Source organism: Apodemus sylvaticus, chromosome 22 (assembly GCF_947179515.1).
Source record: "Apodemus sylvaticus chromosome 22, mApoSyl1.1, whole genome shotgun sequence".
Lineage (NCBI taxonomy): Eukaryota > Metazoa > Chordata > Mammalia > Rodentia > Muridae > Apodemus > Apodemus sylvaticus.
In genome coordinates, this window is record NC_067493.1 from 24,538,860 (window position 1) to 24,557,136 (window position 18,277).

The 18,277-nt window shown below is 50.0% G+C and overlaps 1 protein-coding gene across 1 annotated transcript in view; it reads right to left on the minus strand.

Moving 5' to 3' along the window:
- The window catches only part of Sdk1 (sidekick cell adhesion molecule 1), a 1,012,579-nt gene that overhangs the window by 44,357 nt on the left and 949,945 nt on the right, over positions 1 to 18,277 (minus strand). The window contains exons 36-38 of the mRNA XM_052168081.1: positions 10,801 to 10,916; positions 7,851 to 8,037; positions 5,638 to 5,775 (exon numbers count right to left, since the gene is read on the minus strand). Of these exons, the coding sequence (XP_052024041.1) occupies positions 5,638 to 5,775; positions 7,851 to 8,037; positions 10,801 to 10,916 (441 nt within the window). The remainder of the gene's footprint in view (positions 1 to 5,637; positions 5,776 to 7,850; positions 8,038 to 10,800; positions 10,917 to 18,277) is intronic.

Sequence of the window (18,277 nt, forward strand, 5' to 3'; positions counted from 1 at the left end):
GGAAAGAGGCTACAAAGATGGTGGGTGACACAGGGTGGCTGTCATTGCTGGGGTCCTCTCAGATATAAGGTTGTTCTGCAGTGGTGCCTTCTGTGTGTCAAGATGCTTGGTTCTCTCTGGAGCGGCTGTGAACTCATTTAGGGACTTTGTATATTCGACTTCATGAGGAGGAGGAAGTAGCTTTGCCTTCCCTCCATCTCAAATGTGTCAGGATTTTATATATTTGGTCAATTTTAAAACCATGCCATGCACTATGAAGCCTTGGGGTACAATCTCATAAAGCACTACAGTTTAAAACATATTTAAGAAACATAAAAATATCTCTGCCATAAAATCAGATTCCCTAAAACATGGTTCAGTGTTCAAATGGCTTAGTGCTCCATGTGGCTCAGTGCTCTGGGTGGCACTGAGTCCTACAGTAGCACAACTGTGAGGAACTCTAGTATGTGATGTTTTAGAGGCATGGTGCTCCCAGTATTATGATACTCTGATGACTGGTGCTCCCAGCGGTAGGATTCTACACTGGTGCAACGCCCTCAGCAGGGTGATTGTTCTCGATGTGCCAATGTCTCTCATCTTCATGGTGGTTAGTGATTCCCAGGGAGGCAGTGCCCCAGTTTGGTAATATTTCAAGAAGTGTTGTGCTCCCACTGGTGTAGAGCTCCAGTGAGGTGTTCTTCCCAGTGGCGTGATTTCCCAGTTGTGTGGTACTCTTGGGGTGGTGGTGCTCTAGTGTGATGGCCTGACCAATGGGGTAAGGCTACTTTCAGTGGGGTGGTGATCTTAGTGAAGTGTTGTGCCTAGTAGGCTGATGGTCCTAGGGAGGTGATGACACCCATGGGTTAGTGCTCCTGGTGGCTTCATCTTGTACCTAGCTGAATGCTTGCTTTTTCCATTCCTGACGGCAGCAGGAGAAATTCTGAGATACATGAGAGCAGAGGGTGGAGAAGAACTCCAAGCACTTCCTGTCTGCCAATCAGCCAAGAGTGGTTCTCTTGGAAGTTTGCAGTCCCTAGGTCAGCTGGTGAACAATCAGGGAAGCCTTAGCCTCAGGTAATTCGGTTCTGTTTCCTTGCCTGATGGCTTAAATTTCTTTTTTGAAGTACCAGGGTTGGAACTAAGGCCTAACATATCTAGGCAGGGGCTCTACCATTGAGCCACACTCCCCAGCCCCTCCCTGGGGGATTCTAGGCAGGGCTCTACTACTGAGCCACACCCCCAGTCCCTCCCTGGGGGATTCTAGGCAGGGGCTCTACCACTGAGCCACACCCCAGCCCCTCACTGGGGGATTCTAGGCAGGGCTCTACCAATGAGCCACGCCCCCAGTTCCTCTCTGGGGGATTCTAGGCAGGGGCTCTACCACTGAGCCACACCCCAGCCCCTCACTGGGGGGTTCTAGGCAGGGGCTCTACCACTGAGCCATGCCCTAACTCTCCTTCATTCTTTCTTTGGGACAGTGTCTCATGCAGTTGCCCAGGGTGGCCTTCAACTGTCTGTAGTCCAGTCAGTCCTTGAACTTGCTTGCAGTCCTGCCTCAGCCTCCTGTGTGGCTGGAGGAAAGGCTTGCTTCACCAGGCTCAGTTTCCCAGGCTTTCTGAGGTTGATAGTCTCCACAGGGAGTTAAGGAGAGAAACTGGAAGCTCAGTCAGGAGCAAGGATCTCACCCAACTAGGTTATTGTTGTTGGGAAACACTCTGAGTCCCTGGAGCAGCCGAGTTTCTGAGATACACCCAGGACCCTCCCCTCCTGTCCCCTCTGTAACCTATTCCACAGCCTAGTGGCTCAAAAGAACCCTGTGGGTACCCAAAGATGATCACTGGAACCCCAAGGCTAGCCTGAGCCACAGTGAGATCAGTAAGACTCTTTCTCAAAACCACACCCATCCTGTCTGGCCTGGGTCTTGTTCCTTCTAGTCAACCTCTGATGGGCTCGTGTAGTTGATGCTGGATCAGGTCTTCGTCTGTGTCACATAGCGAGGCGAGGCTGGGATAGCTGAGCCACACGGGGTTGCCTGTTAATCAAGGCAAGGGAGGTGTGGGTCACCTTGCAGGCCTGATCAGGTAGGTGTGTCTGTGTGCATGTATGCATGTCTGCTTGTCTGCTTGCATGTGTGTGTGTGCATGTGCTTGAGTGTGCATGTAAGTGTGCATGTGAGTGTACATATGAGTGTGCATGTGAGTGTGTGTGTGTGTGTGTGTGTGTGTGTGTGTGAAGGTAGGGCTCTAATATGTCCTGTGTTTAGACATCTGCTGATCTCTTCATGCCGCATGATGGCTGAGCTTCAACTAGTCATGTGAGTCAGGCAGCTGTAATCAGAGTAGGCTACTGAGGGTTGTGGACTCTGGAGGTTTAAGTGGGGAGATCATGGTCACCCCAGTTTTGCAGGGCCACTCATGGCTTTTGTGGTTTCATTGCTGCTGTCCACAGGCAACTCTATAGCGCCACTGGCTGGGCTGTGTGCTCTGGCCACTGACATGCTGGAAGGCTGAGCCTGAGATCAACCATGACAGACACACACACGTGGAGTTGGGGACGGGCCAGGTCTGTGAATGGTCCAAACTGAGGGCTACAGAGTGAATCTGAGGCTAGCCTGGGGTACAGAGTAAGTTTTGTGTCTAGCCTGGGCTGCCTAGTAAATCTTGACTCAGGACGAAAGCAAAAGCAAGGATGTGTGCATCTGGATAACTTGTCCTTGAACTGTGTACTGTGTGCTGAGGCCTGGACTGTCTCTGACCTGCAGAGCCAATAAGGGGCCATGGAGTCACCATCCTGTCCTCCCATCCTTGTTCCCAGCACAGCACAGACAGCACCAATGGCAGGGACACTCACGATGAAGGAGCCAGACCTTTCCACATACAGAGAGGTGATGGCAGTGACAGAACACCTTGTCACATATGTAAAGAGGCGAAAATGGGTGACAAGCACAACCCCGGCTGTGCAGCCAGTGCCTGGCACTCGGACTTCAATGCTGGCTGTCAGAATGCTTAGCACGCACTGGACTGCCTAGGTTCAAGTCACGCCGCTCTCCATCAGTCTAGAAGGCCAGGGCTGGAGGAAATGAGTGGAGGGCCCAGGAGATGGCCTGGAAGAAAAAGGTATTTGCTGCCCAGCCTGTGACCTCCTGGAAGCTGCTTTCTGATTTTCACATGCATGCCACACCAAGGGTGTGCACATGTATGTGTGTGTGTGTGTGTGCATACCCAGACACAAAGAAAGTTAAAATGTAATTTACAAAGATGGGCTTTAAGCTCAGTTTCTTTGTGTGTGTGTGTGTGTGTGTGTGTATACGCACGCATGTATGATGGAGAGGCAAATGTACACGTGTGTGAGTGTTCATGTGTGTGTGTAGGTGTGTTAGGAGCCACAACAATGTTGGGTATTTTTCCTCTGGTGTTGCCCATCATGACTTGATTCAGTACCTGCTACAGGTACTGAGCTCTCTGAGTAGGTTAGGCTGGTTGGCTACAGTATGCCAGGGATCCTGTCTCTGCCCCCTCCCAGTGCTGGGATATATAAGTGTCACCACACGCATGGTTGTATGTGAATGCTAGGGACTGAACTCAGATTCTCAGGGTTACAAGGCAAGTACTTTACTGACTGAGCTGTCCCTCCAGCCTCCTAAACTCAATTTCTTTGCAAAATTTACACTGAGGTGGCAGCTCAGCATAGGGCTGTCACAAGAGCATGGATGCCGGGATGCTGGGATGCCAGGTGGCAGGGAGTAGCACTGTGCAGGGTACACAGTAAGCGCTCAGTAAACACTGCCCACTACCCAGATGATGCTTGCTGGGGTCATACCTACAGGGATTGAATGTGACAGAACATATGGTTGTGAAAGATGACCAAGTACTTGTAGCTCTGGCAATGCAGGAAAACTAGAGACCTGGGGTCAGGGGCAGGGAGGAGGAGCTGTTGGAGCATTGCCAGAATTGTCTGGGGGTGGAAGGAGGGGCAGACAGAGAGAGAATCACCAAGACTCCAAGTCCCCTATGGCACAGATCTCACTAAGGAATGACAGTCTTTGGGACAGTCTTTGGAGGGCAGGGACTAGAGTTAGGTAAGGCAGAAGCCCCCTGCTCCCAGAGTGTGTGCCACGGGGTTCTTAGAGATTCAGGGAATCATTAACACAGGACACGGGACACAGGATGAGGTGGAGTCAGTTGCTTGTTTGAGGATGATGAGATACTCAAGCTAGCTTTGATTACGAAGGGCACACAGGTCAAGCAGAGCCATGATCCTGGCAGTCACGTCTCAATTGAATGACTCCAATTGTTTGCTCTCAGTCTCTGTCTCTCTGTCTCTCTGTCTCTGTCTCTCTCTGTCTCTCTCTGTCTCTCTGTCTCTCTGTCTCTGTCTCTGTCTCCCTGTCTGTCTGTCTGTCTGTCTCTCTCTCTCTGAAGGTAGCCCTGCACAAGACACTTGTTGCTCGCTCTGGAAAGAGAGCCATCCAGCAGGACCACAGCAGTCACTATCCACTGCCCGTCCAGTGCCATTTTGGATGCTTAGAACCCAGTCCACAGACACCTCCTCCGTCGTGCACGAAGCTCATCGATCGGCCCAGAAGCCCTTGGCTTTTTCTTTCTCTCACTTTCCCAGCTCAGATTTGGGATGCAGCTCAGAACTGACGGGGCTTTAAGCCTAAGGCCATAGTTTATGGTGAGCATTCTGTCTTTCTTAGAGTATCATAAAGCAACGGCAAATCTTCTTGTCAAAGGCATCAGAGATTCGATGCAATAAAATTGAGGGCTTCAATGTTCCCTTTCAAACCAACTTCCCACTCCATGTGACTGCTTCTTTCTGAAGGAAACTCTTGACCATGGCTTTAAGTGGAGAGCCATTCTTATCTGGCCGGCTGCTTCTGTTAATGTTGCCTCCCAGACATTAACTAATCTCTATGTTTTACGATGTGTCTGTGTGTATGACCAGGAAAGGCAAGATTTGAACCTGGCTGGACCTGTCTCTGAGTACACAGTGGGGTGACACACTGGGGCCACAGAGCCCTCGGTGGACACAGGAACAAGTAGATAAAAGACACAACCACAGACAGAACTCAAAAACACCCAGAGGCAGGGCTGACCACCAGGTGCCTGGTGTGTGAGGCCCTTTGAAGCCACAGCCTTGATCTGCCACTTCCTGCTTGACTGCTGACATATTGTTTCCTCCAAGTCTCCCAGGCAGAATACTAGTCGGCACCACTACTGCTGTCTCTACAGTAGCCCTGGTTACTGTAGGGTCCCTGGACCAGCTTTCCCAAAGCATTCCACCCTGTGACCCATCTGTTATTGATCTGCAAGCACGTTCTTGTGGGAACAACGACATACTTTTTAGCCCGCGGTGTACAGACCATGGTGCTTACCAGCAAGCCCCAGAGTCTCTTACTTTCCCCTGGGAACCAGTTCATCTAGTCATTTGGTCAGCGAGCCCCAGGCCTGTCTTGAGCTCCCCAGCACTAGGACTGAACATCATCGCCACAGCTGGAGTGTTCACATGGGTTCTAGGGGTTCAGTTCAGGCCCTCATGCTTGCCCCTCAAGTCCCCAGCCCCTCCATTCCACCTTCCCAACTTCTCGCAAGCTGGAGTCAGCGGCTCTCGCTCTGTGGACCCAGCCGTGGAGCCCACTGCGCTCCCCCGCCTTACCTTGCACTGGCGCTAAGGGCTCATACACCACCCGATAGCCCTGTAGGATGCCGTTGGCTGCTGATGGCTCCCCCCAGGACACGTTGAGCGTGGTAGAGGTTATTTCTGAGAACTCCAAGAAGCTGGGGGGCCCTGGAGCTGGGAAGACAGAGCACAGGTGTGCAGAGTGAAGACCAGTGCAGAGCCTTTGTGGATTGCCCACCCAGAGCCGCGCCGCCCTACGGGACAGGCGGGGCTAAGTGTCACCCAGCATTGCAGAAGTGTAAAGGGTATAAGAGGGACTGGAGACGCATTGGACAGCTCCCAGCTTCTTGGGAACAGCAAGAAGCATGGCCCCTTCCGGAAGACCATGGAGGATGATGGAGCTGGGCCACAAAGGAGCTGTGAGGTGAGAGATGAATGAATTACAGGCATGAACAGAAGATAAAGTGCCCACAGCTCCATCTCCAGGTCTCAGGGGAGAGAGGCAGCACTGTGGTGGGTGGTTTCCTCTCACCCGCCTTCCTTTTTCCACACCCCTCCATCCTCTCTCCAATCTTTCCCCAACTTTTCACCAATCTATACTTCATCTCTCTTCCTCCCTTCCCCATTTCATCTGTCCTCCTCTTCCCCTATCCTGTCTCTTTCTAACCCTTCTCTACCATGGTAGGGGGTGGGGGGATGGGGTGGTGGTGTGGGTAGTAGTGGTGGGTGGAGGTGGTGGAGGTGGTGGGTGGGAGTGAGTGAAAGTGGGTGAGTGTGGCAGTGGTGGTGACTGCGGCCATGCTGAATGTTCTACTCAGGATCCACTGATACCCTGGGTTCACAGAGACCAGTTAGGTGGAGACAGGGAGAAACCTGACCAACTCAACAAGGCTGTTGGTGTGAAGAGAAGCCCTTGGGTGCAGCCATGTGGGGCCTGTTCATTCATCAGGGCTGTGTAGGAGAGTGTGTGTAGGGGCGACCCTCACAGACATCCCACTAGGCTTCTGGGCTGCTCTGAGTGTCCATATCCAATCTCCCCTCACTACATGACAAAAGCCCTTATCAACCAGGTCCTGGTACCCCAAACATGGCCCAGCCACTGCTTTCTTCCCTACAAATCTACTCACATCTGTCAGCTCCCGCCACTAACTGCAAAACAGGACAACTGGGCTGCTCGGGTGCTGGACACAGCAGCAAGGAGACAGTCATGGCTCACAGACACCTAACAGGACGTAACACCAAGAGCCCTGACCAGGGCACAGCCATGTGGGTGGGTAGCCTGTGGCAGACAGAGACTATGCCCTGTGTGTGGATGGCTCTTAGCTGGGCTCTTCCGTCAGCACAGCTCCTGTGGTGGTTTAAGTGGGAAATGTCCTCCACAGGCTCAAGTGTTTGGACTCTCAGTCCCAGCAGATGGCACTGTTTGGGAAGGCTGTAGAACCTTTAGGAGGTGGAGGGAGTGAATCACTGCAGTCAGACCTTGAGGCTTTCCTGACTGCCGATGCAAAGTGACCAGGGCCTCAACTTCATGCTTCGGCCACCGTTTGTCCTCCTGATAACAGTTTCCCTGGGACCCATGAGCCCAAACATTCCCTCTCTGTCACCCTGAAGCTGCTTTTGCTGGGGCATTTTTATCATAGCAAGAAGAGAAGTAAATAGGATCTGTAAGAGGGAGGCAGGTGGCTGAGTGGCTGAGCTCTTCCAGGAATGGTCTAGGGCTCTTGACTGGGCCAGGAGCAGGGAAAGCCTGGGCCAGGCTGGAGCTGGACGTGTCTGGGTGTAGATTTGGGGCCTGGGTCCTAGCCTCCATGTGCAAGGAACTCAGCTCCTAGAGACCCAGATACGTATATGGCTGCTCTAAGAGAGAGCACCAAAGGGAACTTGGGGTTCAGAAGGAGACCTAGCTACAGGCACAGGCCTTCCTCCTTCCAGTGGCTTTGAAGGCTTACAAGAGAATACACTGCTTCAACCTAGCCAAGACAACCTTAACACCACACAGGCTCTGGGGACCAATAGGAAGACGTGTCTCATGTAACTCAGGCTGGCTTGGTTCTTAATATGCTGCTAAGGATGACTTTGAACTCGGTATCCTCCTATCTCCCACGTGTTTAGATTAAAAACAAGCCCCACAATGCCTACCTAGATTCTGAGGTGCCGGGCTGGAACCCAGGGCCTAGAGTTAGCACTCGCCTGAATGAGCTGTACCACGGGTCTCTTGATGCTACGACAGGACACGCAGGGTGACCTACCTGCCTGATGTGTGCGTCCTTGGCACGGGTCGCTCTTGGGCCCGTCGCCAGCAGCATTGAAGGCCGAAATGCTGACCAGGTACTTTGTGTGGCTGGTGAGATCCTTGATCTTCACCACAGGCTCGGGGAGAAAGAGGACCTTCATTTTCTCTGTCTCATTGCGACTGTCTGCCTCCCAGTAGTAAACCTGTTGGGTAGAGCACAGGGTAGGTTGGACTACACCAAGCTTAGTGTGGAGAAAGTGTTCCATGGAGTCAGGCTTACATGGCGCCCTGGGGCTCTGACCATCAGGCAATGATTAGGGATTCTGCCCTCTGATGTAGACTTTGAATGCCATCTCTCTATGGCTAGGCCAAGCCCCAAAGTTCACGCCACATCCCCACATTTTGTTGAGAGCCAACATCTACGTGCTCCATCAATGTAGCAAAGTAGTAAAGACACCAAAAACAACAGGAAGGAGACAGGGGATGATGGACAGCACCCAATGTTTAAAAACAGAATGCCATGTCTGGGGGTGCATGCTTCGAACCCCAGCTCTGGAGAGGTGGAGACAGGCAGATCCCTGGGGCTCAGTGTAGCGTACAGCCAGCAAGACAGTAGGGAAGGGGCTACAGAGATGGCTCGGCAATTAACAGACAGATCCCAGCACCCAGATCTGGCAGCTTGCAGCTGCTCCAGGAGTTCTGGTGCCCTCTTCTGGCTCCCACGGGCACCAGCGCTCTGCGTACCTACCCAGACACAATTTAAGAATACATTTTTAAAAGGTGGGGGGAACCTGAGAAACAAGATCTGGGTTGTGCTCTGGCTCCAAAACACATAAGCACACATACACATATAGGATGTATACACATATACATAAGCACACAAACACACACACACACACACACACACACACACACACACACCAGGAAAGAGTCCTAAGCTGAGACTCTGGGGAAAGCACCTTGCCCCTTCTTAAGTAGCATTTCTTCTCACCTAGCTTTGATATGCTTACAGGTAGATCTGAAGGCCAAGCACAAAGGTTTGAGGGATTAGCAGAACCAGTTCCCTAAACAGCTGTCTGGCAACCACTGCCCGCAGCCTGCGCCAGCTGGGCTGCCCAAAGACAACACTGGCTGGAAGGTACCCCTCGGCTCTGTGTACATGAGCCTGTGCCAGGCTCCAAGAGCAGTGTGCCCTCTGTGAGAGCAGGGCAGATTGTGCAGGAGGTAGACAGCCTCACGGGTCACCCCGTGCTGGCGTCTTTCCATGAGGGGAGCACGCAGGTTTCCACCCACAAGCCACAGCTGCATTCCTGATGGCCGAGCTTCCTGTGGGAAAGCCTCTGCTCAGACAGGCCATGCTAACCTGTGATCGATATCCAAGTTCAATGTCTTTATCATTAGGGAAATGAGAAAACATATTTTTGGATGTGCATAAATAATGCCTTGCCTTGGAGCTCTCGGGGCTCTCTGTGACCTCATTCGTCTTCGTAAGAGCCTTGCCGGCAGGGAGGTATTCATTTTCATAATACACCTACCAAAATCATTCTGAAATGGACATTTAATTGGGCCAATATTCATCAGGGCAGGATGGCCTGAGATTGGGATAACTGATAGGTAGGGCTCATGGAGGCCAGATAAGGAAATTACTTCTGGAAGAATGGACACACCAGACAGGCTGTCTCCAGGCTAGTTATGGATGCTGGGAGTTCCTCACTGCCCTTATCAGGGGAGGGTGCAGAGATGAAGGTGTCAGGGGGAATCCTGCCTACAGGGATTATTTCCCTTGATTCTGGCTGGCAAGGTGAGTGGCCTTCCTTTCCTTAGATCATCTGACTAATGTATACTCTATGGCTTTGTAGTGAGCTAGCTGTCTCAATGTGAAGTTCCCAGAAGTCACACGTGGGGACTTGTTACAAATGTAGTTCCCAGGGCTCAGGGCATGGCTTAGTTGTGCTGTCTAAGGACCTGAGTGCTATGCCAGACCCATGTTTTATTTTTATATTTTTTCTGCTTGTAATTCCAGTGCTGGGGAGACAGAGACAGGAGGATCCCTGGGGCTTGTCGGCCAGCCAGACTAATCAAACAGGTGAGGTCCTGGCCAAGAAGAAACCTTGTCACTGGCTCACCCTGTCTTCCAAAAAGAAGAAACCTTGTCTCTGCCCCACCCTGCCTCCCCAAAAGAAAAAAAAAATATTGACTACTTAAGGCCTGAAGAGCTGCATAGTCAAAGTGACCTTCTGTGCACCCACACATACACACTACTCACACACACATACAACATACACACACATACACACACCACACACACCCCATATCCCACACTCCTCCTAAACATACCATACACACATACCATACACACACCATACATATAGCACAAACACACACATACCACATACCACTTATACATTCCACATAGCACACACACACACACACACACACAGATACCAGACATATATACCAGACACACATACACACACAACACATATACCACATATACATATATCACACACATAATACACACACACACACACACACCACATACCCAACCCCTCTTCCACATACAAGTTCTCTGGTTCTATGCCATACCTATGGAAATGAGAGAGTCCCTCCCTGTGCAGGAGACAGTTTTGGGATTTGTAACCAGCCTTTGTAAGAACACTCCACTTTTATTACTATCAGCAAATGCCCTGGTAGAGGTCAGGTCCCTTGGTGGAGCATGCTCTGGTGTTTTGTGGTTGGGCACACGGCAGCCCACTTCCTGTGTGGATTTCTCTGAGCAGCTTTTATATCAGATGCTGTTCCCTCCCCCCAAGCCTGCTCCAGGCACTTGGGGCCTGCTTCCATGCTGGGCATATGCTGCTGGGGACACAGCAGACCAGCATGCAGCCAGGGTGCAGCCAGAGCCTGCGGGGCCCTGGGCACACAGCGAGCTGGAAGAAAGAACGCAGCCATGCGCGAGAACTTGCCTTGTAACCCTGGATGTTCCCATTCTGGCTCTCTGGGGGTGGTGGGTCCCATGTGACCTCCAGCTGGCTGGCCGTGAGTGGGGTCACCTGGACGTTCTGTGGGGCCATCGCTGGGGCTGAGGATAGAGAAAAACAGGAGAGTAACTGGGGTAGCCTCCTGTCAGCTGGCTGAGACCCACAAGCCCATGTCTCCCAGGCTCACACAGGACATAGTTCTGTGATGGAGTGTGGGAAACTATATATCCTGGAGCCCACCTAAGTTTGTGGGGTCTCAGGTGTAACTACATTCTAAGCCTTGGGCTGTGTCCCATGCAATTTTTATTCCATTTATGCCAAGGAAGGCTACAAGCCCTCTTAGAGGAACCTTCTTATACACGCATAGAACAAATTACACAGAGTTATAAAGAACACAGGTTCTGCTGAGATACAGTCAGCCAGTGTTGAAAGACAGACACTATCCAGAAAGCTGGGAGACAAGACAGTGAGAACATAGTATGCACATATATAGTAAGTATATCTTCATGTATATGCACATGTGTGTGCACATCTCTATATAGGCTTGTGTATGTATATATGTTTGTATGTGTGCAGGCATGTGTGAAGGTCAGAGGTCAGTGTTGGTGTCTTCATTGATCACTCTCCACCTTACTGTGTGTGTGTGTGTGTGTGTGAGAGAGAGAGAGAGAGAGAGAGAGAGAGAGAGAGAGAGAGAGAGAGAGAGAGAGCCTGCACCTGTGCAGAAGTGTACTTCAGGTGTCCTCTATGATCTCATTCTTCATTTTCTTTTTTTTTTTTTTGAGGCAGGGTCTCTCACTGAACCTGGAACTAAGTGATTGATTGACTAGCCAGCCAATGAGCTCTCAGGAATCCACCTGTCTCCTCCCATCTCCACCTCTGGGAACATGGAGGCTTTCATACAGATGCTGAGGATCCAAATTAGCTCTTCAAGCTGTGTGTGTGTGTGTGTGTGTGTGTGTGTGTAACAAGTACCTTAGCAGCTAAGCCTCTTCCCCAGTCCCTGCTGGCTATCTCTTGATTAGAGTCTGTCTAGAGGCCATCAATGGAGGCCACAGAGCCATCACTACCTAGGGAGATTTCTTTTCCTGGCATGGGGCTCTTTTGGAGAGATAAGGCAACCTTATGAGCAGTAGGTCACCCCTTGCCCGCAGCTCCCTCCCCTGCTTCCTGCTCTCTCCCCCCACCCATGCAGAATAAAATAGTAATTAACACCCGCTCGGCCTGACACGACTATTTATTTTGTTCTAACTGTGTGCTTCTGTATTATCGCTGCCCACCCTGCCGCTAATGGAAATGTTAATAGCCCACACCAGGTTGTTGTGACAGATGCTGGGCCTCATTATCAGAAATTCTTATTTACCGCTCCATTAAACAACAGAATCACACAAAAAAACAATTCAATCAAAACTAACTGGAGGAATTTTAACAGCCGCATTAATAATCCAAAACATAAATAAAGTTAATGTCTTCTGCATGTTTGCCGTCGGCAACTGGATCACAAAATTACTGTTGTACAATTAAAATCATGAAAGGCAGAATTGAGCATGGCCGTTACTCTGGGAGGCTGGTGCACGGATCCCTCCTTGGTCCTCCTAGGGGTGGCTTTCCGCAGCTTTGCAAAGCCAGGACGGCCCTGGCCATGAGAGTCCATCTGCAGCAGGTGGCTGGGCGAGCCACACACTGGGTGATCGCTGAGACTCAGGGTCTCCGATGTCTTTTGGCTGGGCAGAAAGCTAAAGCTCCCAGATGAGACACGCCTGCGTCAGCTGTACTGCAGCCTGGTTTGTTATGCCACAAAGATACTGCAGATAACGGGACATGGTTGGCACATGTCGGGAGGAAATAGATGAAAACACAGTACTATAATCTTGAATTTAATACTTTTTGTTTTCTGTTTGTTTTTATTTATTTTTATTTTTATTTATTTATTATTATTTTCTGGCTCCAATGAGCTTCAGGGCTTCCAGCCTGTCTGGAGAATTTAGCCTGCTGCTCTCCACCCAGAATGCAAGCATCACCTAGAGAAAGTGTGTGCAGCCCAGAGGCAGATGGATCGACAGGCTAGCTTTTGTCTGTTCTCCTACCTAGATATTCATGATGTAAGATGCACACAAATATTAGCTCCTGTGTGTGTGTGTGTGTGTGTGTGTGTATGTGTGTGTAGTATAGTGCATATACATGTTTATGCATGTATGCACATGGATATGTGGGTGTGTCTGTACCTATGTCTGTAAAAGTCAGAGCTCACTGGGCAGTGGTGGCCCACACCTTTAATCCCAGCACTTGGGAGGCAAAGGCAGGCGGATTTCTGAGTTCGAGGCCAGCCTGGTCTACAGAGTGAGTTCCAGAACAGCTAGGGCTCTGCTCCCCCCCCCCCCAAAGCCAGAGCTCAGATCTCTTTGTCAGTTTCCCTCCACCTTATTTTTTGAGACTGGGTCTCTGTGGGCATTTGAAGGAAAATGGCCCCCATAGGCTCACAGGGAGTGGCACTATAGGAAGGTGTGGCCTTGTTGGAGGAAGTATGTCACTGGGGGCAGGTTTTGAGGTCCCAGATGCTCAAGCCAGGCCAGTGACTCACAATCTCTCTCCCTCCTGTTTGCTGATTCAGGTGAAGAATCATTAGCTCCTTCTCCGGCACCATGTCTGCCTACATGCACACTGCCATGCTTCCTGGCACAATGATAAGGGACTGAACCTCTGAAACTGTAAACCATCCCCAATTACATGTTTTCTTTTATAAGAGTTGCAATGGTCATGGTATCTCCTAACAGCAATAGAAACCCTAACTAAGACAGGTTCTCACTGAACTAGGAGCTGATTTGCTAGGTAGTCCCAGCAGTCTTCAGGGATCCTCCTAGCTTAGCCCCTCTACAGCTGAGGTTACAGATATGCCTTATTGCACCACCTTTTATGTGGGTGCTGGGGACAGAACTCAGGCTTTCTTGCTTTTGGGGCAAGCATTTTTAACTGACTGAGCCATCTCCTCAACCCTGGCATATGTTTTAATGCATGACATTGTTTTCATAAAGCATTCTGACCAGCAGTTTTTCTACAGCATCTGCTGATTAGATGCCTACAAGCAGCTGAATCACCTGTAGAACAGGAAGGTCACGGTCACGGTTGAGATTGGCTCTGGTGTCTACAGAGCAGCTAACAGCACCAGCATCAATTGGCAGAATCGCTCCCTCACCCTTGCCACAATGCTCTGTGGCCTCAGAGACAGATCTCCTCGAACTATAAAGAAACACTGGGAACTTCTGGAGCACTCTGCAACTGACAGCCATAGTAAAATTCTAGAAGTTTCTAGAAATGTCTGCAAGACAATCTTCTGGCTGACTTTCACTGGCCCCACTGTCTGTATTAAGAAGAACAGTGGATGCTCATGGTTGGCCATCCTGTCTTCCTCATCCAGCCTCCTGGGAGGCTTATCATGGTCAGGAGGTCATCAGCTGTAGCTAGACCAAGAATGGCCACCGGGCCTGGGGAAATGGCTCAGTCAGTAAAGTGCACATGTATGAAGGTCTGAGTTTGATTTAAAAAACTAAAAAACAAAACAACAAGGGGGCTGGAGAGATGGCTCAGCGGTTAAGGACACTAACTGCTCTTCTTGAGGTCCTGAGTTCGATTCCCAGCAATCACATGGTGGCTCACAACCATCTGTGATGGGATCTGATGCCCTCTTCTGGTGTGTCTGAGGACAGCTACAGTGTACTAATATAAATAAATCTTTTAAAAAGCCCAGCTGAGTGGTGTTGGCACACACCTTTAATCCCAGCACTCAGGAGGCAGAGGCAGGCAGATCTCTGAGTTCTAAGCCAGCCTGATCTACAGAGCGAGTTTCAGGATAGCCAGGGCTATACAGAGAAACCCTGTCTCAAAAAATAAAATAACAAAAGCAAAACAAAACAACAGTAACAGCAGCAAAAGTCAGGGACAGGTATAGTAAAGCATGCTTGGGCCCCTGAGCTGGAGAGGCGGAGACAGAGGGGCCCCTGGGACTCACCAGGCAGCCTGACTGACTTTCAGAGTTCAAGGGGAAAGCAGGAAAACCGTCTAAAACCCAAGGTGGAGTGAACCTGACACCTAACACCTGAGCTGACCCCTGTTCTCACACACACATGTGCATGTGCACTTGCAATGCACTTGAACACACAAGGACGCGTGTATACACATGAACACATGTATATACACCCATACACACATGCATGTTTGTACAATCATAGCCATTCATGTATAATAGCTATCCTCAGCTCATATTTTTGCTATTTATTTATTTGTTTGTTTGTTTATTGCTAGTGAATGAGTAGTGCTGGCTTGGTGCCCCTGACTCCATGTTCTGGTGGGCCCAGGGTGGGCTGGCACAGTGACAGGCCCCACACTGCAGCCCTGGACCTACGAACCTCAGAGCTTAAGAATCTTTTCCTGGCAAACTCACACAGGACATGCAGGCTGGTGCTACTGGCAGCTTCTGGCAGGTGTGTTCTGGTTTGCTTTCTGTTGCTGTGATGGGCACCGTGAGCAAGAACAACTTGGGGAGGGAAAGGCTCACTTCATCGTACAGCCTACGGTCCACTGCCAAGGGACGCCGAGGAACCTAAAGATCTTTGCTTACTAGCTCCTGTGCAAACAGCTTTCTTACACAGCTAAGGACCAACCCACCACATCTGGTCCTGTATAGACATGTCAGTGTTCAAAGGCAGTTCTGAAATTAGCAGTCAAGGGAATGAATGCTCACAGACGTGTCCATTGGACAACCTGGTGGAGACAGTTCTTAAGTTATTGACCCTATCTCAGGGCTAGCCTGTGCAAGGTGTCAACAAACGTTAATGAGAACAGGTGGCTTCACTTAGTCTTTGTCAAGACAGTGGAGCCTTCCTGTACCAAGGACCTTCAGAGCCCTGGAATTAATCCCCAAGGGAAGTGGATATTTATCCACTTGGTTCTGAGAGCTCTTGCTTAAAACACTGACTGTGTGGGGAAGTCGTCCAACAATCTGACCTGTCCATATGACCTGTAGAGTCCTATGATGGTCAGTACGGTTCAACAACTCGACAGGACCCAGAATAATATAGGAGACAAACCTCTGGGTGTGTCTGTAAGGGATTATCTAATTCACCGAGTCACCCTAAATATAGGTGACACCATTCCCTGATCTGGGGTCCTCGACTGAATAAAAAGGAGAAAGCGAGCAGAACCCCAGCATTCATCTCTCTCTCTGCTTCCTGACTATGGATACAATGTGACCAGTGGATACAACGTGACCAGCTGTCTCATGCTCCTGCCGCCATGTCTTCCCACCATGATGGACTGTGCACCCTCAGACTGTGAATCCAGAATAAAACCTTTCTTTAAGTGGCTTTTGTCTGGTACTTCCTCACAGCAACAGAAAAGTGACTAAAATAGTTTCTAAGAGAAGCCTCACACTAGGCACCTACTGTTGCTAGGACTACCCTAAGTCCAGACAGCCACCATTGCCAGGGCCTCCTAGGTCATTCTGGACGTTCACTGTTGACAGGGAGATCCTAGGCCATATCAACTATTGCTAGGGTTATCTCAGGGAACATCAAGGATTCCTGTTCTTTCTAACTTGCTCTTAGTCACACAGGGCTCCTGCTTTGGCTGAAGCCACACAAAGTTGCTGATATTGGTTTTTGTGATCAGTGATTTAGCAATATTCTAAAAATAATATAAGAAGTTAGAGGTCTGCTCAGCAGCAGAGTCTTTCCCCAGACTATCTAGAATAGCAAGTTCTTCTTTTTCCTTTTTTTCTTGTGGTGTAGACTGACCTTAAGCCCCTGACCATGCCCCCCCATCTCAGCTGCTGGAATCATCTGGAATTAAAGATAGCAGCCACCACCACATCTGATCATTTATAGACACATAAGTGTTCAAAGTCAGCTCTGAACCCTCCACCCTGCAGACAACCCCAGCCTTTGGTTCTACTGCAGTGACCTTTATTTTCTTGTTTCCTCATGGGGGATTAGACTCCTACCCTGTTCAATAGCTATTATCGCCCATGCAAATAAGCAAGGCTGAAAGCCACACTCCGGGTCTTCTGTCTAAGTTGGGTTTCCTCCTCCTCTTCCTCCTCCTCCTCTTCCTCCTCTCCCATTGCCTGTACCATGAGTTTCCTATCACAGTGAGACCCAAGTCTTAACAAATCATGATTACATTATATGAACAAGGCAGTTTCCTGGTCCCTCAAGAGACTCATGCTGCTCAAGAAATATCTTATTTTCATTGGACAACTTGGAGGCTTGGAAAGATTTGGATCATTTGCCCTAGAATGGTCTAGATTTCAACTCAGATCTGTCTGACTCCCAAACCCAAGTTGTTTTCCTACAGTTGAGGTAGAAACTTCTGAAAGGGCCAGGTAGTGTTTTAAGCTTTGAGGGCTGTGAACCTTGGAGTCACATAGATTTCAGTCAGTATTAGCTGTTATGGCAAAGTTAGTCCAGTTCAGACTAATTAAGCTAGTGACTCTCAGCCTGTGAGTCATGAGGCCTTTGTGAGTGGGATGATCCTTTAAGAGTGCTCACCTAAGACCGTTGGGAAACACAGATACTTATGATTAATCACAGTAGTAAAATTACAGTTATGAAGTAGTAAAAAAAAATTATGGTTGGGGGGTCACCACAACATGAGAAACTATTTTAAAGGGCCACAGCATTAGAAAAGATGAGAATGATTGACAAGCCTTTATAGAAAAAGGTGTAGCTGTTTCAGCAAAGCTTTATCTCTACAAACAGTCTATCTCTAAAGCAGTGGACTGGCTTTGGCCCTTAGGTCAAGTTTGTAGATTCTGCCTGGAGGCAGCAGGAAAGAAGAGGGGCAGATGAATGGGGACAAAGCCTGCCAGGGAGAGTCCAGGGTCTAGTGGCTATTCAGCAGGGCCCCACTGGTGTACAGCTTCGGCGCCCACAAACCTAGAGAATGAGAAAAGGCTACAAAGACCCTGTGGCTGGGGCATGGCTCAGTGGTACAGCACTTGTCTGAATCCCCCAGTGAGAGGCTGGGGCGTGGCTCAGTGGTAGAGCACCTGCCTAGAATCCCCCAGGGAGGGGCTGGGGGCGTGGCTCAGTGGTAGAGCCCCTGCCTAGAATCCCCCAGGGAGGGGCTGGGGTGTGGCTCAGTGGTAGAGCCCCTGCCTAGAATCCCCCAGGGAGGGGCTGGGGGCATGGCTGAGGAGTAGAGAGCCATCTTCTCCTTTCTTCCAGTGCCATGTCTTCCTCTGTGCACTGTCCTCTGAGCTTTGGGAACACTGCGATCCCACATCACTGTCTCAACCTTCCTTCCCTCTTTGTTTAGTATCCCTAAGCCCTCTGGCCCCAGACTCATGACAACAATTAGCTAGCTTCCCTCTAAGGTCAGAGCCTCTATATAATGGATATTAATGTTCCCTCTAGGGTGTCTGTGGGGACAGGGGTCTTTCAGGGGACACTCATCCCATATTCCTGAT